The following is a 23,205-nucleotide window of genomic DNA, read 5'->3' on the forward strand; positions in this document are numbered from 1 at the left end:
GAGCGTATACACATAGTATACACTCCGGCCGGGATCTCTCGCAGCGCCGTAGAAAACTGACGTGTCAGTTTTCTGTGGTCGCTATTCAATGAATACGTAGTATGGACATAGCCTCATAGTGTAAGTAAATGGAGCCTGACTCTTTTTTTTTCTCACAGAGTGTGGAGCAGAGTTGCTGCAGCGCGGTATAGGGTGGATGGAAGGAATAGCTGCTGGCTGAATGAGATCAACTACCATCTAATGCTAAGTTTACACAGAGCGATAATTCGCCCGATTGTACGATTAACGATTTCGAATTAACAATTTTTTTTATAACGATCAGCGTTTAGATGGAACGATATATCGTACAGAAAATTCGTTTTGCGATTGCTTAAGCCTATCTCGCACATCTCGTAAAATCAGTGAACGACTGTTTATACGGAACGATCTGCGAATTTTTTGCGAACGATCAACGACGATTTATTAACATGTTCAAAATGAATGATTTTTAGCTAATCGCTTGTTCGTTCCCTGCGTTTACACGGAACAATTATCGCTCAATGCGATAGTTATCGCGAAAATTTGCCCGATAATCGTTCCGTGTAAACGTAGCTTAACTCTATGGAGCAGAGTATCCAGCTGGGCAATTTGTCAGGGCCATAGTAATTTTACAACAAATTACATTTTTTTTTACATTCAGTGATACAAACCACCAATCCTGGGATACTTGGTAACGTCCTTTTACACATGTCTACAGTTTTGTGTCTAAGACAATCATTTTGTTTACAGTTCAAAAAGTATATTCAGGAATTTGTGTTTATTACATTAGGATGTGGTCTGCAATTCGTGGCTTCCCATCTGTTGTGCAACTACAACAACTCCCAGCATGTTAGAGACTGTAGATTATTGCTTCAATACAAAATATAAAATAGTGGTCCCAGTGTTGTGGTTAAAGAGAGTGCAGAGGTTTCAGCCCCCCCTGGGCTAAAGAGGACAGACGTGCAATAAATGACAAGTGATGGTGGTGGGGCTTTTCAATGGTGCCCAGACATTACAAGCTACAGCTCTGTGAGGTACAGCACAATATCACAAAATCTCCAGGAAATATAAGTCTTTGAGTCATCTTCCTATAAAGATTCTCCTTCATATAGTTCTGCATCTGTATATGATGTATCTGCTTCTTCTTGGTTAAGTAACCATCAATAACAGCAACCATTACAGCTTGTATATGGGTTATTGCTTAAAGAAGCAGTTCACCCCAAAAATATTTTGGCCCCCCCGGTAGCCGCTGGCATGTATACTCATGGAAGATGATTGATGTCCAGCGGCGTAGCTCTGTTCCGGTCCTGCGGTGCCGTTCAAATCCGGCGCTCATTTCCGCCGGCACTGTGAGTCCTCTTCTCTGAGCTGTCATTATAGGCCGGAAGTCACTCGCTTTCATGCATTCTCTATGGAAGCGTGTGACTTCTGGCGTTCAAATTACAAGGGAGAGAAGAGGAGTCACAGCGCCGGCGGAAGTGAGCACGCACCAGATTTGAACGGCACCGCGGGAATGGAACGGAGCTATGCTGCTGGACATCGATCATCTTCTGTGAGTACACGTGCCAGCGGCTACCGGGGGGGGGCCCAAAAATTTTGAGGGTGAACTGCTTCTTTAAAGGGATCCTGTCACATTTATTAAAGTGCTCAACTTGAGGTCAGTATGTTACAAGGCAGGTGAATCTGAGCAGGTGGATATATAATTTTATAGGAAAATAGTACGAAAAATGGTATTTTAGTCACACAACTGCATGCAGCTGCTGGTCCTGAAAGTATGAATGCAGTGGGCGGGGTCAATCATTAAAGAATAGTACCACCCACTGGACTCCTACAACCAGTATAGATTTACAGAAGTAAAATACAAGTTACACTGAATATTTTCGCCCTACATTGTATATAAATCTGCTTGGCTTCTATTTGTCTATATACAGTCCTCAATGGTGACAGTTTCCATTTAAAGGGGTTATCCAGGATTTAAAAAAAATACAAAAACAAAACAATGTCTGCTTTCTTTCATGAACGGCGCCACTCTTAGCCTCAGTTTGTGCGTTTCATTGCATCTTAGTTCCATTGAAATTAATGAAAGTGTGCTGTAATGCCATATACAGCCTGATGAAAGGTGTGACGCTGTTTTTGGAAGAAAGCAGCTGTTTTATTTCTTTTACCATTTTAATGATAAATCAGCCTAGTTGTGCTAGTCAGTGGTGAAAGTTCCAGTACTAGGCAGGTTTTACATTCCAGGCACCACCAGGATTGCCTATAATGGCAGCCTTATTGATTATTACTAACAAAGTTGGGACTAATAAAGAATTTTTGAATAGGATATATATATATATATATATATCCTATTCAAAAATTCTGTAATTATATATATATATATATATATATATATATATATATATATATATATAAAAATTACTGGTGACTTAGTAAGTACAGGAGTTGCGCTTTACGTCACCATATTGTGATATTTTTATTTAGTTTTTTGTTTCTTTTTGTTTTCCTTTTTTTTTTACACTATTCTACTAATTATTGTCAAGATGTCTGTTTCAACTTTTTATATGCAAAACTGAAAGGTGACAAAAAAAAACTAACAAAAAATACTAAAAAAAAAATGAAATGACAAGAGCTATGAATGATTACACAATACATAGAGTACAAAGAGCTTCTGAACAAACATTTGCTTGTCTTCTCTACCTGGAATGTGAATCCTACTCCTGTGAGTTGTTTAATAATCAGTCTATTCTTTATGTTTGTAGATATTATCGTGTGTCCTGAGCCTCGGTAATAGAGTGACCGATCATAGTACCGTATTCTTTACTACACTTAGACTTGTTGCCCGGACTCATGGCTTTAGCGTTGTGTAATAAAGTTTTAATTTCAACTCCTTAAAAAACTGATTTTGTCATCTCACAAAAAAAGAAGAAATAGCTATATATCTGTTTAACATTTTTCAAAGATTTATTTTCATGCTTGTTTGTGGTTTAAAGCAATTAAACATGCATTTTTTTTCTTATGAAAAGGCTTCTTGTGTTTTTACAGTGTTAAATTTTCGCAATAATGTCTTTCTTCTTGAAAAGGGGGTTATCACAAGATTAAAGTTGATATCATATCCACAGAATATGGGATCACAAGGATGTTTCCAGAATAATTTTTGAAAGTCCGTCCGAAAATGAATAGAGCGGTGGTCAAGCATGCACGCTGCCACTCCATTCACATGGGGACACTTCTAGTTATCAGTGGAGGTCCCAGCAGTTTAACCTCCCACCAGTCAGCTACTTATCACCTATCCCATGGATGGAGGATAACTTTTTAAATCTTGGTATATACGCTATAAGGCTATGTTCACACTACGTAAGTTCCGCAGAAATCATGGGCGTTGTTACAACAGCAATGATTTCTGCGGTACTTACGTAGTGCTGCAGGCTGGGGGAACCCAGGCCGGAGTGTATACACATGGTATACACTCCGGCCGGGATCCCTAGCGGCGCCACGAGAAACTGACAGAAACTGACATGTCAGTGCACACTATGGAGGGAGCGGCTCCGGACGCTCGCTCCATAGTGTGCAGTGGGGAGTTCTAATTAGGGCGCGCACGGATGGGCCCGCATCAGAAATCAGCAGTGCTTAAGATCATTCCGGGTCACGGAACGGCTTGTCTCTTACCAAATGAAAAAAAGGGAAATTTTGGTAGCACATCTATGACTCTGTTTACACTGCAGGTTGCACGCTGCTTGTGGCTTAAGTAAGGACAAAAAACAAAAGGTGCAACAAGTGAGGATCTTAGCAAACTCTTTTATAGCTGCTAGAAAAGAGATCATTTGGCTCCTATCTGCCCAGTTGTAGGCTTATTCAGCCCAGGAGAGGCCATTGGTAGTGTGAAAATGCTATAGTAGGGACCGTGTCTCTGAGGACGCCTTAACGTGGCGACATGGTACACTCTGTTTGATCAAATAGTTTGCGAAGATCCTCACTTTTCTAAAAAAATTTTTTTTATATTTTTTAATTTTTAATATCTACAGAGCAGGTGTTTGCTGTGTGTACGCTGGGAGGAGTATATACGGTAAGCCCTTGCATCTGTGAGTTGCTGTTGCACCTTTTGTTTTTTGTCTCTTACCAAATGTGAACATAGCCTAAAATGGATGTTTAGGGTGCCTTCACACCTACTGGATCCGTAGCGGATCTCACTTCTGCGGATTCGCAGCGAGATCAGCTGCGGATCCAGTACCATTGATGCCTATGTTAGCACATACCCGCAGCAGGATTGACATCCCGCTGTGACTATGTGCTTTAACCCCCTGGCGCCCAGAGCCCCGCCGCTTGCATTAGCCCCGCCGCCCGCATCCTCCATCCCGGCCCCCCATCCTCCCCGCCGCCCGCATCCTCCATCATCCCTGCTGCCCGCATCGTCCATCCTCCCCGCCGCCCGCATCCTCCATCCTCCCCGCCGCCTGCATCCTCCATCCCTACCACCAGAATCCTGCAGCCCGCCACCGAGAGCATATACATTACCTGCTCGGCGGCGTGGCTTCAGTGAGGCTCCCGGCTCCGGTCCCGCTCAGCCGATCAGCGCACAGCAAAACACTGATCGGCTGAGCGGGACCGGGAACCTCACTGCAGCCGCGCCGAGGAGCAGGTAATGTATGCTCTCGGCAATGGGCTGCAGGATGCGGGCAGCGGTGCTGATAGGGGGCCGGAATGGAGGATGCGGGTGGCGGGGATGATGGGGGGCCGTGATGGAGGATGCGGGCGGCGGTGCTAATGGGCCGGGATAAAGGATGCGGGCGGCGGTGATGATGGAGGCGTGGATAGAGGATGCCGGTGGCGGGGCTAATGCGAGAGCGGCGGGGCTGTGGGTACCAGGGGGTTAAAGCACATAGTCACAGCGGGATGTCAATCCCGCTGCGGGTATGTGCTAACATAGGCATCAATGGTACTGGATCCGCAGCTGATCTCGCTGTGAATCCGCAGAAGTGAGATCCGCTAAGGATCCGGTAGGTGTGAAGGCACCCTTAGTTTAGACTAATGCTTACCTGCTATTTAGAGATTAGGGCCTTTTACAGGGGGCGAGTATTAGCAAGAAGCGTTGCTAGAAATACACCCTCTGGACTATGATCAGCCTGTGTAAAAGTGCCGGCAATCTGCAGAGGGGGAAAACACCCGATCATCACTGTTCACATTTTTTGTGCAGACTTCTAAATTTATCATTATCGGCTGCACATCTCCCTGTGTAAAAAGATGTGCGGCCGAAAGCAAAGTGAAACTGACAGCATGGATACGCTTATATCTGCGCTGTCAGTTTCCAGATCACAAGCAGTGCATACATACCTTCTGCGCTGCTTGTGGTTCAGCATCCTGTGTACCGGCTCTCCCATCCTCTGGCCACTGCTGTATCTTCAGGATGGGAGAGCTGGAGAGTGGCATGCCAGATCACTAGCAGTGTGGCTGGTATGTATGCACTGCTTGTGATATGGAAACTGACAGCACGGATATATGGATATTTGTGCTGTAATCTTCCACGGCCGCATGAACCATACAGGGATCTTTCATGCAGCCAGCCCTCTTAAAGAAGCAGTTCAGTTTTTTTTTTCAGCCCCCCCGGGTAGCCGCTGTCATGTATACTTACAGAAGATGATCGGTGTCCCGCGGCGTAGCTTCGGTCCCGTTCAAATCGGGCGCGCGCTCACTTCCGCCGGCGCTGTGACTCCTCTTCTCGGCCTTGTAATTTGAACGCCGGAAGTCACGCGCTCCCATAGCGAATGCATGGAAGCGAGTGACTTCCGGCGTATAATCATTGGTCAGAGAAGAGGACTCGCAGCAGCCGGCGGAAGTGAGCGCGCCCTGAAATCGTTCACCATATTACACAGAAGGATGGTCGTTAGTTGCGATCGTTACTATGATCGTTTACTCCTTCTGATTCCAGCAAAGCAATGATCAATGTGCAATTACACTGAACGATTGCGGAACTACAGCGAATGAATGTGGAATTACAGCGAACGATTAGCGAACGATTAACAATAATTGTAGGTTCAGATCTAAATCAACGATCGTTGCCTGCAATTACACAGACCGATTATCGTTTAATTTCAAACGATATAACAATTTTTTGCACCATAATCGTCCTCCACTCTTATAGGATTCTCAGATTACTTGCCTGTGCCCGCTGCTCTATACTGCATTTCTGCTTTCTTACACTGGCTCCTGTGGAGAAACACAAACTGAATAGGCGTTTAGTGCATAGGGAACAGAGTTATATTTCAACCATGATAGAATTACTATATTTAAAATGTACCTGTCAAGAAGATATCAGACATGTCAAAAGTTATTGATCTTAGTGAGTGTCACTGCCGATACCCACTGAGATCAGGAGATCTAGCTGGGGAGAGACTGAAGCAGCAGAAGCGCTGTATCCCTTGCCTCCCCTCCACTCCCTGGCCGTATCTCCATTATGTCCATTAATGTAAGTGTATGAGACTGTCAGCGGAGAGCACTGTCAGACTGGAAAGAATACACCACTTCCTGCAGGACATACAGCAGCTGATACGTACTGGAAGACTTGTGATTTTTCTAATAGAAGTAAGTTCCTTTCTGACACCATTTAATTTGAAAAAAAAAAACAATTTTTCCGCTTGAGTACCCCTTTAAGAAAAAGTACACTGGAGTAAGAAGTATAAGGAGGAGCAAGCTTCTTTAATAAATTCAACACATCTTTCTGACTGACCCTACCCAAGTGCACTGACATCTATTCACCATCTATGGGACTGGTGGTGAGAAAACAGCGCCACTCTTGTCCATTGGCTGTGTGTGGTATTGCAGATACACCCTGTAAACAGGACAATGCAGCACTAGCTCATACAAAAGCCATGTTTTTATAATCTTTTTAATATCTTAATCTCACATATTCATTGTGTAAGAAAACGCTTAAAAAAAAAATAATAATTAAAAAAATATATACAGTATATTAAAAATTTTATATATATATATATATATATATATATATATATATATATATATATATATATATATATATATATATATATATATATATATATATATCCTCGGGCAAAGTGATAAAAACCAACTCACAAGGACAATAGACGGATGAGGTAATATAAAATCTATATAACAGCTGACTACTGTGTCACACGGGTCTATCTCCGTGGTGACTGACATCAGAACGTCCAATAGAAGAGCATTTCTTTACCGGGTCACGCCTACCCTCCAATCAAAATCGCCCCGCCCGACCTGACGCATAACTCCCATCCAATCAGAACGTTCCTTCACATTCTTCACTCTGTCACTATGTACTCACAGCAACAGAAGGGAAGAAAAACATAAGGGAGGCGGGAATTCGAAGCAGCCAATCAACTACTGGATTCAGAAGAGTGACAGGTAAATGTGACCAATCACGGTGTAGCGTGTTCCTGGCGGCGCTTCCTGTTTCCTCTCAGTGGCTGTCAGGCAGGAAGCAGCAGTGTAAACATACACTGTACCAAAGATAGCTCTGCACTAAACATGGCGGGGATTAAAGGTATTGTCTTCTTCTTCTGTGTTCTTCTATCATACCAAATGTCGCAACAGCTTCAGTCCTATCTGTAAAGTAACAGCTGCTTCTCTGTTGTCCTCCATATAACTTCTAATCTATTCACAGAGACGACAAACACGTCCTTCCTGTGTACAGAGTAACAACACTACAGCAGGAGAGCCCGAATGCTGCAGAACTACAACTCCCAGACTATCTGCTGGGGAGCCACAGGCTGATGGCCACTAGTATGAAGGGGGCAGAACAACCAGTGCATGCTGGGAGTTGTAGTTTTGCAACAGTTAGACAGCCCCAGCTTGGAGGCCACAAGTAAGATGGTGCACAGCTGTCAGTGCATGCTGGGAGTTGTAGTTTTGCAATATCTAATGAACCACAGTTTGAGGATCACTGAGTTAACCCCTTAGGCTCCGGTGATTTTTTTTTTTTTTTTTATGGCTTACCGGAGCCGAAACATTTCACATATTTATTTCCTTTTATGCGAGAAGTTATATTTTATAATTTTGCCATTTTTGATGACCAATTACTGGTTTCCTGGCCTTAATCTTCTGCAGCCGCAGGGAAGCCCCCCCCCCCCTGAGCGTTCGGGTTCGAATATTGTTCCCGAACATTTTAAAAAGTTAGAAAAACACTACCTATAAGTTTTACCATAAAAATTTTTTTATAACAATATAAAACCCACTCCATCTTTATTTTTCCATTTTTTTATGTTTTCGTTTTTTGCAATATTTATTTTTTGCTCCACCAGTACTTTTTTTTTATGTCATCAGGACTGTATGATTTTATTTATTTAGTTTTTTTTACAGGATGAACATTTTTTATTGGTACTAGTCCTGGATGTACTTATAATTTTTAATGTATTTGTGTTTGGGGGGGGGGGATTCCCTTTTTTTGGCTTTTTATTGTGTTATTCTATTGATCTGTAAGATCGGGGCGCTGGCAAATATGTAATTGTTTAATTTTCAATAAAAAGAAATTTGGAAATACGCTTTATAGGAGTAGACATTAATGTTTTTTATATTTTTATGGTAAATGGAGGCTCAAAAATATGCTTGTCTTAATATCAAAACATTCAAAAATTGTCCAGCTTTTATTGTTTTACAGTAGACATGTGTAATTTACTTCTATTTAAAATTCTCAAGTCTTCCCATACTTCCCAGCTGCTGTGTGTCCTGCAGGGAATGTTTTTTTTCTTTTTTTAGTCTGACACAGTGCTCTCTGCTGCCACCTCTGTCCATGTCAGGAGCTGTCCAGAGCAGGAGAGGTTTTCTATGGGAATTTGCTGCTGCTCTGGACAGTTCCTGTCATGGACAGAGATGTCAGCAGAGAGCATTGTGTCAGACTGGAATTAAAGGGGAAATCGAAGTAGAGGTTAAACAAAAATGAAACTTCTGCAGAAGCATATAGCATTATTTACCTGTCTATCCCAGTTTTGAAACTACCAAAAATCCATTTGTTTGGGTTTTTCTTTGTTCTGTATTGTGTTTCTGTTCTTCCTGAGCAGTTCCCAAAATGCAATGCTTTTCCTCATGTGATCATCACAGTCCCCCACTGATCACAATCAGTAAAATTAGTGCTGCACCTGCTTCTGGCCGGTCAGAGATGGTGGATCACTCAGGAGATTGGGGGATCCAGCCACGCCTCCTGTAACATCACGCCCTGCCCCCTGTCTGCATCATCAGCCTGTGCTCAGCAAACACACACAATGTGAGACAGAGGCATGGAAGATTTGTCTCCTAAGGGGGGAGAGCAGAAGGAGCAGGAGACAATGTGATTTGGCACAGGGGCCATTTTTATTCACTTCCTGGATTTCTATCAGCTACCAGAACCGTACAGATACAGTAATACATTATATAGACACATCTATATAACTTTTAATGTACTTTTAATAGAAAACAAGTTTTTCTTATCCGGAGTTCCCCTTTAATACGCCACTTCCTGCAGGACATACAGCAACTGATAAGTACTGGAAGACTTAAGATTTTTAAATAGAAGTAAATTACAATTACATTACTGGTGGTACAGTCACTTTAAGCATAAGTGAAGTTAGTGTATGTGTAGCATGGTGACGCCATAATCGTTTGCATATCATTAATACAAATCTTCACAGCATTCATAAAAGTGACAAAGTACGAGGTCAGTCAGACCATTATACATAAGTGTTTTGTCTCACATCATTATCAGTGTATATAATTACAAAGTGATACCAGCTTAAAAATATACGATGATTACATGTAAATCTGGAGGTGGAGACGAGTACAACTCACCATGCTGGAAGTCACAGGCTATCCCTAGGGGGCCAGTCACACCTCTGTTCTTTCCTGGGGATGCCACAACATAGTGAAAAATACATAGACAGACACAAGCGCCCTATGTCTGTTAATGCATGTGTCTCAACAGACTAAGGGTCCTATTACACGGAGCGATTTTTAACGATAAGCGATCGCAAACAAGATTGTTTATCGTTAACCTGAAATCGTTCACCACACTACACAGAGCGACGGTCGTTAGTTACGATCGTTACTACGATTGTTACTATGATCGTTTACTCCTTCTGATCCCAGCAAAACAATGAACAATCTGCAATTACACTGAACAAATGCGGAATTTAAGTGAACGAATGTGGAATTATAGCGAACGATTAACGATAATTTTAGGTTCAGATCGAAGTCAACGACATACTAATGATTTTTCGATCGTTGCCTGCAATTGCACAGAACGATTATCGTTTAAATTCGAACGATATAACAGAAAACAGGTCATAAAAGAAAGACTGAGCTCTCTCCTCCTTTCAAATCCTTTCCTTTGGCTTCAAAAATCTCTCAGATAAATGAGTAAAATAGCTGTGTGTGTGTGTAAATGGCCCTTAGGGCCCTATTACACGGGGCGATTATCGTGAAAAAAATCGTTATATTGTTCGAATTTAAACGATAATCGTTCTGTGTAATTGCAGGCAACGATCGAAAAATCGTTAGTATGTCGTTGATCGTTGACTTAGATCTGAACCTAAAATTATTGTTAATCGTTCGCTGTAATTCCACATTCGTTCGTTCAAGTTCCGCATTTGCTCACTAATCGTTCAGTGTAATTGCACATTGTCCATTGTTTTGCTGGGATCAGAAGGAATAAACGATCATAGTAACAATCGCAATTACGATTATAGTAATGATCGTAACTAACCATTATTGTTCTGTGTAATGTGAATGATTTCAGGTTAACGATAAACAATCTAGTTTGCGATCGTTTATCGTTAATCGTTAAAAATCGCTATGTGTAATAGGACCCTTAGTCTGTTGAGACACATGCATTAACAGACATAGGGCGCTTGTGTCTGTCTATGTATTTTTCACTATGTTGTGGCATCCCCAGAAAAGAACAGAGGTGTGACTGGCCCCCTAGGGATAGCCTGTGACTTCCAGCATGGTGAGTTGTACTCGTCTCCACCTCCAGATTTACATGTAATCATCGTATATTTTTAAGCTGGTATCACTCTGTAATTATATACACTGATAATGATGTGAGACAAAGCACGTATGTATAATGGTCTGACTAGCCTCGTACTTTGTTACTTTTATGAATGCTGTGAAGATTTGTATTAATGATATGCAAACGATTATGGCGTCACCATGCTACACATACACTAACTTCACTTATGCTTAAAGTGACTGTACCACCAGGCCCAGGCTGAAGCACTGGAGGCGGACCGACCCACTCTTAGTGGGAGGAAACCCTAGCCCCTCTATGATAGGGTTCTATAGATTCTAATTCTAACATGGTGATGTCACTTCCTGGATAACATGGTGATGTCACTTATGGATAACATGGTGATGTCACTTCCTGGATAACATGGTGATATCACTTCCTGGATAACATGGTGATGTCACTTCCTGGATAACATGGTGATGTCACGACCCGACTCCCAGAGCTGTGCGGGCTGTGGCTGCTGGAGAGGATGATGTCAGGGCAACACTAAGGGACACAGGGCACTGGAGGGACACTGAGCATCCCCCTGCCATCATCCTCTCCAGCAGCCACAGCCCGCACAGCTCTGGGAGTCGGGTCGTGACATCACTATGTTATCCAGGAAGTGAAGCCTTGATGTAGTAGTAAGTGCAGGGAAAAAAGGACTTTATATGCATTTCCCGCAATAAGTGTATATTAGGGATTTGTATACAATACAACCCTTTAATACATTTTTTTGCTGGACTTCTCCTTTAAATAACCTATAGTTCACAAGGATCTATACCTCACCTGACCGCTATCCAGGAAGAACTGTAGGGCAAAGTGCACTCCGGATAATCCCCACTATCTTAACATCCTGTTGGTAATTTTATATTCAGTGTTTAATCCTTATGGGTAAAGTGTGTTTAACCTATAAATCCAGAAAAGCTCACATTTTTTAAGGGCTGTTGTCCTATTCCCCCCTCTCTCAGATCAAAGCAGGAGATTGGGAGATTCAGGGCTTAGACAGCCCTGCAGTTCCTGACACAATAATTGGTGGCCGCGGAAGGACTCATGTCGCCATATACTGCTGCCAGTTAAAGAAAGTGAATATGCCAATTAAAAGCAATTATTTTGTTAAAAGCCAATTAAAAGCCAATTAAAAGCAATTATTTTTTTTAAATTTACAAAATGTAATATAACTTTATTAAAGCTATGTATTAAAAACTATTTTTTCTCTGGAGTACACCGCAGCAAAAAGAGGGACAGAAATGCAGAACAGTGCATTACTTACATTAAGTGTCACTGTTTTTTTTTTTTTTTTTAAGAAATCAATAGTCCAGGCGACTTTATGAAACTTTGTAATTGGGTTTATTAAGCAAATATGCCATTATCTTCATTTAATAAGACTTTCCCCAGGTTCCTCCCTCCCCTCCTCTATCTCATTCACTGCTCATTATCAGGAAATCTCGACTCTTTTACATCAATCGAGCCCTGTGTAATCTATGGAGGAGGGAGGAGATTAGTCAGCAGCAGAGAGCTGAGAGCAAAGGATTACACAGTGGGAGCTGTGTGAAAGCCGGTATTCAGAGGTCAGAGAGGTCATTGCTGACCTCAGAGGAGAAAGCCTGGTCATGTAGCTGTAAATTAACTCTTTGTTGCCCTGTTTTGGTGGCTCATCTCCCTCCACCACTCCCCCCCTCCATAGAAAACCATGAAGACAGGGGGGAGAGCTTCAAACTGCTTTTTCATGATAAAAATGCATTTTTCGGCTAATAAACCCAATTACAAAGTTTCTTAAAATCGCCTGTTCTATTGATTTCTGCAAAAAAAAAAAATTTAACCGACAGTGACACTTTAACACCTGCCCTTGTTCGGATTAGGGACCACTCTTCAAATTCCGAACGTAAGAAAATTTTCCTTCGAATACCAAATTGTTTGAGTTTAGAAGCGTTTGTGAACCAAGGTACTGTTGCACCGAAAAAAATTGAAGATAGTCGATTTATTTCCATGCACAAAATAGCACCTGTCCTTCAAAGCATGCTGAGGGTTGTAGTTTTGTAACGGCTGGAGAGCCACAGGTTGCGGAACAGATGATTGTGTCGATACACTTTATACTGTAAAGCCTCTTCAATCAATAATGTATACACTGCTTTCTTACACTGACTGTATATCTTATTTTTCCTTCTTTTCAGCACTTGTCGCCTTATCGTTTAGCGGAGCCATTGGTCTCACCTTCCTCATGCTGGGATGTGCCTTAGAGACTTACAAGTAAGGAACCTGAAATATAGTTCCGGCATAGTCACCCCCCCCCCTCCCAGAAATTAGATATGGCTGGTTCTGTATAGGAAGAAAATGTATAATGATATGAAGGGTTCCCAGTATCCCTGGGACCATTTCCTAGAAAGTGAACTTTGTGAGTGTGGACTGGCTGGAAATTGGGATGTATCGAAGCCTTAAAGAGTTTTTTGTTCAGTATTTTTAGCCAAAACCAGGGGACCTGACACAAAGATGACATATAATGGAAAAATTTGCATCTTGGTCCTTGTTTTGGACTCACTCCTGGTTTTAGCTAAAATAGTATCGAATATCGAAATACTACAGGGTCAAAAGGGGTCTTCGTTTCAGAATAAACGTGAAAAGGACATGAATCTGAATACCCCAGCAGGTAAAAGCTGAGGGGGCCTAACGTTTAGGCTAAGTGCAGAATATGGCTGCAATATTGAGTGCAAGTTTTTCCACTGGTGGTGATGTAGCATAGCATAGACCAGAAATGTCTCCGAAAAGTTTCTAACAGTTGGAGCCAACGCCTTCAGCTCTGTGTTCAGCACCATGGACAGCTCTACTGAACACAAAGCTGAAGGGGCTGGTCTTCTTTGATATTCTGTATGACCACATTCTTATTAGAAAAACCTGCCCTTGATCCAATACTGCAGCTAAAAAAATATGCCCGCTCGCCCATTACTTGCTGGGGCACTCAGAGGTATAGTTTTCCATTTAGTAGTAAGGAGCAGTATAAGCCACAGAAATGTCCTCTTTGGTACCTAATATTTTTTCTTCTTTACAGATCTTATTGGCCCCTCTTTGTTTTGATATTCTACTTTATTAGCCCAATTCCATATCTTATTGCCACAAGAGTCAGTGATGACACCGATGCAGCAAGCAGCGCCTGCAAAGAGCTGGCGTATTTCTTCACCACCGGGATTGTGGTTTCTGCATATGGCCTTCCCATTATTCTTGCCAGGATATCTGTGGTAGGTAACATACAGAGCCCATGGGAAAGGATTATCTCCGAAATAGTATGTCGATAAGAAGTGAGAAGAGTTGGGTTTATGTAACTCTTAGCCATTTTTAGTAGGGATTGCTTATTATTAAGGTTGGTAGGAGGGCTGGGTGATTAATCGAATTCATTTGATTATTTTGCCTAGATTTTGAGAATCGATTTCAATTCCTTTGAAAATCGTAAATTTGATTTTCAAAGAAAAGAAAAAAAAATGCCCTCTGACTTGCAGGCGCTCCAGGCAAGCTGCACCTCCTGCAGGTCAGAGTGGGACCGCAGCTTCCACCCGCCCCCATAACGACCACCCACCTATAAGATCGCTGCTGGCCTGCACCCGGAGGACTGCTAGTCAGTACTGCACTCATGTAGTGATCTCTGTACATACAGCTCTACTACTACCCCCAGTACTACTAATACTGCTCTACTACTACCCCCAATACTGCTCTACTACTTCCCCCAATACTGCTCTACCACTACTTCAAATACTGCTCTACTACTACCCCCAATACTACTCCCAATACTGCTCTACTACTACCCACAATACTACTCCCCCCACCCCCACTCCTGATACTACTACTCCCAAAACTGCTACTACTACGCCCACTACTACACCCCGCTTTTTCTATGCTTCTACTGTTACCACACCCCTTATCCACTCGATTACTACACCCCTTATCCACCTGATAAAAAAAAAATCGAGATTTAAATTGAGAAAAAAATGAAAAAAAAAAAAATGAGATTTTATTTTTTGCCCATATCGCCCAGCCCTAGTTGGTAGTAGCCTGTTACATGACATAACTTAAAAGGCTTTATTACACTGAGCGATTATCATGCAAAAACCTGCCAAAACGAATGATGGCTAGTGATAACTAACAATATTGTAGCAAACAATGCTAACGTTACTACATTCACCGATTGCTGTTATGAATGATAATTTTTGTGGTCATTATATGGGTGGTAATCATTCGCGAAGAGGGAAAATGGTTGGTTGTTTTTATCCCGAGCAATAAAAAGATTCTTTTTTTATTACACGAACGGAATGTCGAATTATCAGCGAAAGACCAACAATGATTTTTGGACATGCTGAAAGATCACGACCAGCTACAATCTAATGATTTCTTAGTTGTGCGCTCGCTTAACTCTGTTACACCAAACAGTGATTTCTAGGGATCAATCGTTGCAGTAGGTTTTTGCACGATAATCCTTCCATATAACAGGGCCTTTACAGATTCTGAGCTACATCCTGTATTATACCCCAGAGCTGCATTCACTATTCTGCTGGTGGGGTCACTGTGTACATACATTACATTACTGATCCTGAGTGACATCCTGTATTATACACCAGAGCTGCACTCACTATTCTGCTGGGGGTGTCACTGTGTACATACATTACATTACTTATCCTCTACTGATCCTGAGTTACATCCTGTATTATACTCCAGAGCAGCACTCACTATTCTGCTTAATAATTTTATGAAGTATCATCCTATACCTTGTCCTTTAGACCGTTTTCCATTTGCCCGTAATCTCATCATCCTTAGTGAGACAGGTCTATTCCCTTGAACCTGACAGTGATGTAAGATTTCTATGAATGTGTAATCTGAAGATGTCCCTCATAACGGAGCATGGGATCATTTTGTAAATCACCACCAGATGGCGACCTTGTCCCTTAAATAATAATGGAGATAAATATCGAACTAGGACAGACCTCTGGAGGATGGTAGACGCTTGTTCTGGGTTATTATTGCATAGACCTGGGGCAATGAAAAGTTTTCTGGCAAGAAGGAACATAGTTTTTCTTTTAGAGGGAATCACAAAGCCCATTTATAAATATAAGAATGTGATTGTATGAAGCCTCTCATTAGATTGTTACCATGAGATCAGTGTGGGGAGTATTTGTTAATGAGATGTGAATTATTCATTACAGAGGTAATCTATTCTTATGGGACCATCATGCTGCCTAGTTATAATGGGGGGTGCAATATCGCCCACCCCTCGGATCTTAGTGGCCCATATATGATTTACACAACCACTATAGCTTGTGCACTGTATTTGCTTTGCAGTGAATCTTATGGAAAACTTCATTCAGGTGCATTATTTTTCATTCACACATCCAATTGGACTTTTCATTTCTTATATAGAGTGAAAACTTTCTGTAGGCTTTTTAGTCACCTCTGTATTGTGCGGTGACTCTCCAGGGTGCTTGGTTGCTCCTCTTTGTGCATCCAGTGTGATGACATAATCACTACAGTCAGGTGACGTGCTGTGAGTATGGTGACGACTAGTCATGGTGCTCCAGGACGGGTGGCAGGCCATGAGGTGTGATGGAGCAGTAAACAGATGGTGTCACTGGTTGTAGCTGGTTTATTCCATCATAGCTGCAGTGTGTTTCATCTGTCTGACTTGGTCATGTGATCAACAGTGTGACCCACAAAAAATTACAGTGCTTAAAAGGGAAAACCTGTGAAATAAAAAAAAATAGGCTGTGAGGTGCGGGAACTTACCCGCCTCTGTAGCACCAATTTTGTGTCTCGCTGACAGCCGCCAGCTGTCATTTTTGGCATTTGGGTATACCACGTACAGGACCCCTCCAGCTGCTACGTCACTGCTGATTGTCGGCTCAGCCTGACAATTATTGGGTTGATGTCCCAAACCAGGAGCACACGTACCGATTTCACGCTGCGAAATCCACAGCGGATCCCTTGCCTGTTAGTTTCTATGAGAGCCCTCGCGGGCAGGGTCCTCTTCCCCAATGTACCAGTCTGTCTTTTTCCTTCATGTAATGTTTTCTGATCTTGTATTGTTCCTGCCTGTTGCCTATCTATTGTATAGCGCTCTGGAATTAAGGGCGCTTTATAAATAAATAATAATAAAATAATAATACATACTCGTAGCGGGATTGACATCATGTATTCTATATTCTCATAGAAACTAACAGGCAAGAGATCTGCAGCGGATTTCCCTGCGAGTTTGCAGCGTGAAATCTGCTGCGGATCCATGTATGTTAACTGACCCCAGCCTGCTTATGCCCTAATCCGCTCACCTGGCTAGCATCCAGCAGCCTGATTTGGTGAACCGCAGTGGTGAAACGCCACCCCCCTCCCTGCAAATACAAAGGATTAATAGGAAATTTATTAGCAGAGTTAGAAAATCATTTCTGTGATGGAATTGAAATCAGAATAGCAAGAATACAAAGCCTGCCACATCAGCTAATACAAGTAAGCACAATAACCATAGCAGTGTTCTCTAATAGTAGCCTATGCTGCACTGTATAAGCAAAAACACTCAGCAAAAGCAACGCACTGTTATGCTTAGTGTAGGACTGGAGAGGTCAGTACATGACATATGGATGCACTTTTAAGTGCTACACTAAGCGTAACATAGAATCGCCCTAAATATCCCATTAAAACCCTTGAAAATCGTTATAAAGAGCTTCTCTCACTTTGGAGGACCTGTTTTATATTACACAGCCTATGAATTTGAATGGACACGTTATAATGCTTAAAGGAGAAGTCTAGCAATTTTTTTTTTTTTTTATTAAAGTATTGTATTGCCCCCCAAAAGTTATACAAATCACCAATATAGACTTATTATGGGAAAAGCTTATAAAGTACTTTTCTCCCTGCACATACGACTGCATCAAGGCTTCACTTCCTGGATAACCTGGTGATGTCACTTCCTGGATAACATGGTGATGTCACGAACCGACTCCCAGAGCTGTGCGGGCTGTGGCTGCTGGAGAAGATGATGGCAGGGAGACACTGAGGGACTCCAGCAGCCACAGCCCGCACAGCTCTGGGAGTCGGGTCGTGACATCACCATGTTATCCAGGAAGTGAAAATCCAAATAACGGAGATACAGGTGCCGTTACACCATAATAGCATAAGGTCCAGTGGTCAAAACAAACTAAAGTAATCACCGGCGTATGAGGACCACTTAGGACTAACTAATACTTAACTTTTAATGACTCATTAAAAATATACAACAAAAAGGTCCACACAGACAACAAAAAGAATATCCACTAGTGTGCTCTATGAACAGTGAAGTAACCTGAAAGGCCAATATGCATATCGGGGAGATTATCCCACGTCCCCGGAGGGATACTAATAATTAGGGACTACAGGCCAGGTGTCAAGGTACACAAGATACAGTCTAAGAGTAAGGGAGGAAAAGAGAGGAGAGTGGTGGTGCGCCCTGCTCTCTGCCCTAGTAACCTCTTGCCCTGCCTTTTGGGGAACCCACCTCCTTAATAGGGTGGCCCCAACCACGATGACGGTCCAAAGGTGGGTTCCCCAAAAGGCAGGGCAAGAGGTTACTAGGGCAGAGAGCAGGGCGCACCACCACTCTCCTCTCTTTTCCTCCCTTACTCTTAGACTGTATCTTGTGTACCTTGACACCTGGCCTGTAGTCCCTAATTATTAGTATCCCTCCGGGGACGTGGGATAATCTCCCCGATATGCATATTGGCCTTTCAGGTTACTTCACTGTACATAGAGCACACTAGTGGATATTCTTTTTGTTGTCTGTGTGGACCTTTTTGTTGTATATTTTTAATGAGTCATTAAAAGTTAAGTATTAGTTAGTCCTAAGTGGTCCTCATACGCCGGTGATATCCAGGAAGTGACATCACCAGGTTATCCAGGAAGTGACATCACAATGTTATCCAGGAAGTGAAGCCTTGATGCAGTAGTAAGTGCAGGGAAAAAAAGCACTTTATAAGCATTTCCTGTAATAAGTCTATATTAGTAATTTGTATAACTTTTGGGGGGCAATACAGTACTTTTTCGACTGACTTTTCCTTTAATTTCTCCTGTGATTGTGCAGTGAGAAACTAAACACTTAGGCCCCTTTCACATGTTTGTGGCTGTTATTATGGTTAGGAAACGCTGATCAGGAATCCTTTTGGGAGGCTTTAGGAAACCATCAGTACAGACAGAGGAGAAAAAAATTATGCTTACCTGCTGCAGGCGGCATTGGTTCTTCCGTCTGACTTCTCTCACTGTCTTCCGCCTTTGCGAGTGCACAAGTGACATTACTTAGGCGCAGCAATTCTGGGGAGAGTGCCGCATTTACCTTAAGGCTACAAACCCACTTGGCGGGTCTGCAGCGAGTCTCCTTGCTGCGTTTTTGCAGCGAGACTTGCTGCAGATCCCAGCCCTATACTTTCATTAGCAGAGAAACTCGCAGCAGGGATGTGCGGGGGGGGGGGGGGCGGGCTGCGGGGAACGATCATGCGGCCGGGGGCGATCGGGGCTGCAGGGGGGGCGGGCAGGATATACATTACCAGGTCCCCGCTCCTGCTTGCTTCGGCGGCTCCCGACACGTTCCGCCCGGCCAATCAGTGCGCTGCCCTGCCACAGCGCACTGATTGACAGGGCGGGCCGTGAAGACACCGGGAGCCCCGAAGCAAGCAGGTGCGGGGACCCGGTAATGTATAATGTCCAGCGGCTAGGGGGTTAATGGGGCGGGCTGCAGACAAAATCGCAGCAGGGATGTACATCCCTGCTGCGAGTTTCTCTGCTAATGAAAGTATAGGGCTGGGATTTGCAGCGAGTCTCGCTGCAAAAACGCAGCAAGGAGACTCGCTGCAGACCCGCCAAGTGGGTTTGTAGCCTAATGCTGATTAGGAGCACATACACTTAAAGGGTCAGTATTAGCACCCAGTGGCACTTGCCAGGTGCTGGCTGGCACTGACAGTTTCCTGGAGCTGCCTGGAATTCTGGATGCCCCCATAGGGTTCTATGGTGCATCTGTGACAGAATCCTGGACAATTATAGGACATGTCCTATAATTTCCAGGCCTATTTTCCGGCACAGACACCCTTCAGGAAAAAACCTTAAGGGGAAATGTGCCCAATAGAAACCTATGGGTCAAGACACCTATCCAGATTTCCTGATCAAAAAAAAATCTGGATAGATTTTCCTGACCTATGAAGGGGCCTTACTGTCAGGTTCTTCCACGGTTTACAGCTGATCACTGACACTTTGTGATTAACTTATTTTCAGCAGATCCTCCTTATATGTTATCCATAATTTGGGACCATTGTACAGTACACGTGAATACCCAGGAAGGTATATTAAACATTGTTTATGTTGTGTCTTTTATTGCAGATCTTGTGGGGAGCGTGCGGCCTTGTTCTTGCAGGAAACACAGTGATTTTCGTAACCATTCTAGGATTTTTCCTTGTCTTTGGAAGAGGCGATGACTTTAGCTGGGAGCAGTGGTAACCACCGCAGCCTCTCGTATTGTATAGACAACAGTACGCCGGTCCTCTGTATGTATATACACTAGTCTATTGATCACGGCCTCTTCTCATGTATATGTAGCCATGACAGAGCGCTGGGAGGGCCGTACATCCTACATGACATTGCAGATTATGTTCTTTATTACATATGTTTAGTTTTGTAAACTTTTTCAGAACGACACACACGTGTTCTACTTGCTTCCCGGGTTGACGTCTCTTTTATAAATGTATATCCTATTGAGGTTTGGAACATGCAGCGTGTCATTTCTATGGCTTTGTATGTGTTTTCTCTTTTTTGTTGCAGCAGACGCACTTTTAAAGATTTGTAACTTACAATTTATGGATAAAGGAAAAAAAAATAAACAATAATGACATTTTTTATAATCTTTGAATAGTCAGTCATTGTTTATTGACTTTATTAACTCTTTCATTTTTCTTTTTGTTTTTACTACATGCAGAGAATCCCTTGGTTCAGGATTCATCTTCTTTACCTTTTATTTCTGATATAAATAATATGAACACAAGTCCCTGCCCAGCCTGAATGCATTGTAGATCCCATAGATGCTGGTGTCTGTTTTGGTTTTTATAGATTTAGTTGGGTTGGGACATGCATCTGTTTAAGGCCTCCTTTACATGTCCGTAAAATAGGGCCTGCCTACTGTCTGCAATTGCAGACAGTATCCGACCCATTATATTCTATAGGCCCATGCACATAACAATGAATTCCACAGTCCATGCAAAATCCTGGCTCCTAGACTTCTATTGGCCTTACTATTCGTGCTTGCAGATCACTATTTGTGCTTGCTATCAGTGCAGACCACTATGACTATGTGAATGAGGCCTTACATCAGTCTGAACTTGCTCCATTTCCCTGCTGCTCTTGTGCCGTGTATTGTGTATTCCTGATCCTTCTGGCTGCGGTGATGATGTATAGATGCATGACCCATCATTGCTGGAGACTGGTAGGAGATTAGGGAAGTAGCGGTGTAGAAGAAGTAGGGGAATGGTACAACTATATTTTCCATCGTACACTATTAACCCTTCCTGTGGATCAGCAGGTAATCCACAGCAAAATCCTCTACAATACATTTTATTGTGGACTTTTACTTCCTTATTTGAGAAAACCTGTGATAGTAAATTCCACTGATGTATAGCGCTGTGGGCAGGGACTGATGTATAGCGCTGTGGGCAGGGACTAATGTATAGTGCTGTGGGCAGGGACTGATGTATAGTGCTGTGGGCAGGGACTGATGTATAGCACTGTAGGCAGGGACTGATGTATACCGGGACTGATGGATAGCGCTGTGGGCAGGGACTGATGGATAGCGCTGTGGGCAGGGACTAATGTATAGTGCTGTGGGCAGGGACTGATGTATAGCGCTGTGGGCAGGGACTAATGTATAGTGCTGTGGGCAGGGACTGATGTATACTTTTTGGACAAGGACTGATGTATAGCACTGTAGGTAGGGACTGATGTATACCGGGACTGATTGATAGCGCTGTGGGCAGGGACTGATGGATAGCGCTGCGGGCAGGGACTGATGTATACTTTTTGGACAAGGACTGATGTATAGCACTGTAGGCAGGGACTGATGTATACCGGGACTGATGGATAGCGCTGTGGGCAGGGACTGATAGATAGCGCTGCGGGCAGAGACTGATGGATAGCGCTGTGGGCAGGGACTGATGGATAGCGCTGTGGGCAGGGACTGATGGATAGCGCTGTGGGCAGGGACTGATGGATAGCGCTGTGGGCAGGGACTGATGGATAGCGCTGTGGGCAGGGACTGATGGATAGCGCTGTGGGCAGGGACTGATGGATAGCGCTGTGGGCAGGGACTGATGGATAGCGCTGTGGGCAGGGACTGATGGATAGCGCTGTGGGCAGGGACTGATGGATAGCGCTGTGGGCAGGGACTGATGGATAGCGCTGTGGGCAGGGACTGATGGATAGCGCTGTGGGCAGGGACTGATGGATAGCGCTGCGGGCAGGGACTGATGGATAGCGCTGCGGGCAGGGACTGATGGATAGCGCTGCGGGCAGGGACTGATGGATAGCGCTGCGGGCAGGGACTGATGAATACACTTTGGACAAGGACTGATGTATAGCACTCTAGGCAGGGACTGATGTATATCGCTGTGGGCAGGGACTGATGTATATCGCTGTGGGCAGGGACTGACGGATAGAGCTGTGGGCAGGGACTGACGTATAGCGCTGTGGGCAGGGACTGACGTATAGCGCTGTGGGCAGGGACTGATGTATAGCGCTGTGGGCAGGGACTGATGTATAGCGCTGTGGGCAGGGACTGATGGATAGCGCTGTGGGCAGGGACTGATGGATAGCGCTGTGGGCAGGGACTGATGGATAGCGCTGTGGACAGGGACTGATGAATACCCTTTGGACAAGGACTGATGTATAGCACTCTAGGCAGGGACTGATGTATATCGCTGTGGGCAGGGACTGACGGATAGCGCTGTGGGCAGGGACTGACGGATAGCGCTGTGGGCAGGGACTGACGGATAGCGCTGTGGGCAGGGACTGACGGATAGCGCTGTGGGCAGGGACTGACGGATAGCGCTGTGGGCAGGGACTGACGGATAGCGCTGTGGGCAGGGACTGACGGATAGCGCTGTGGGCAGGGACTGACGGATAGCGCTGTGGGCAGGGACTGACGGATAGCG

The 23,205-nt window shown here is 43.6% G+C and overlaps 2 protein-coding genes across 3 annotated transcripts in view; both read left to right on the top strand.

The window, feature by feature from the left end:
* DNAJC6 (DnaJ heat shock protein family (Hsp40) member C6) overlaps positions 1-2,944 on the top strand; it is a 37,574-nt gene extending 34,630 nt beyond the window's left edge. The window contains exon 20 of one of the 2 annotated variants that reach the window (XR_011364308.1): positions 2,778-2,944. The gene's annotated coding sequence lies outside the window, so the exon portion shown is untranslated. Of the gene's footprint in view, positions 1-158; positions 450-2,777 lie in introns of those variants that run through there. The other variant, XR_011364309.1, reaches the window with a different exon arrangement.
* A 4,496-nt stretch (positions 2,945-7,440) lies between these two features.
* On the top strand, positions 7,441-20,909 carry LEPROT (leptin receptor overlapping transcript). The gene is made up of 4 exons (XM_069979412.1): positions 7,441-7,549; positions 13,195-13,270; positions 14,067-14,253; positions 20,390-20,909. Exons 1-4 carry the CDS (start codon positions 7,534-7,536, stop codon positions 20,504-20,506), a joined length of 396 nt encoding a protein of 131 aa, XP_069835513.1. The 5' UTR covers positions 7,441-7,533; the 3' UTR covers positions 20,507-20,909.
* The last annotated feature ends 2,296 nt before the right edge of the window (positions 20,910-23,205 follow it).

This window comes from Dendropsophus ebraccatus, chromosome 8 (genome assembly GCF_027789765.1).
Source record: "Dendropsophus ebraccatus isolate aDenEbr1 chromosome 8, aDenEbr1.pat, whole genome shotgun sequence".
Lineage (NCBI taxonomy): Eukaryota > Metazoa > Chordata > Amphibia > Anura > Hylidae > Dendropsophus > Dendropsophus ebraccatus.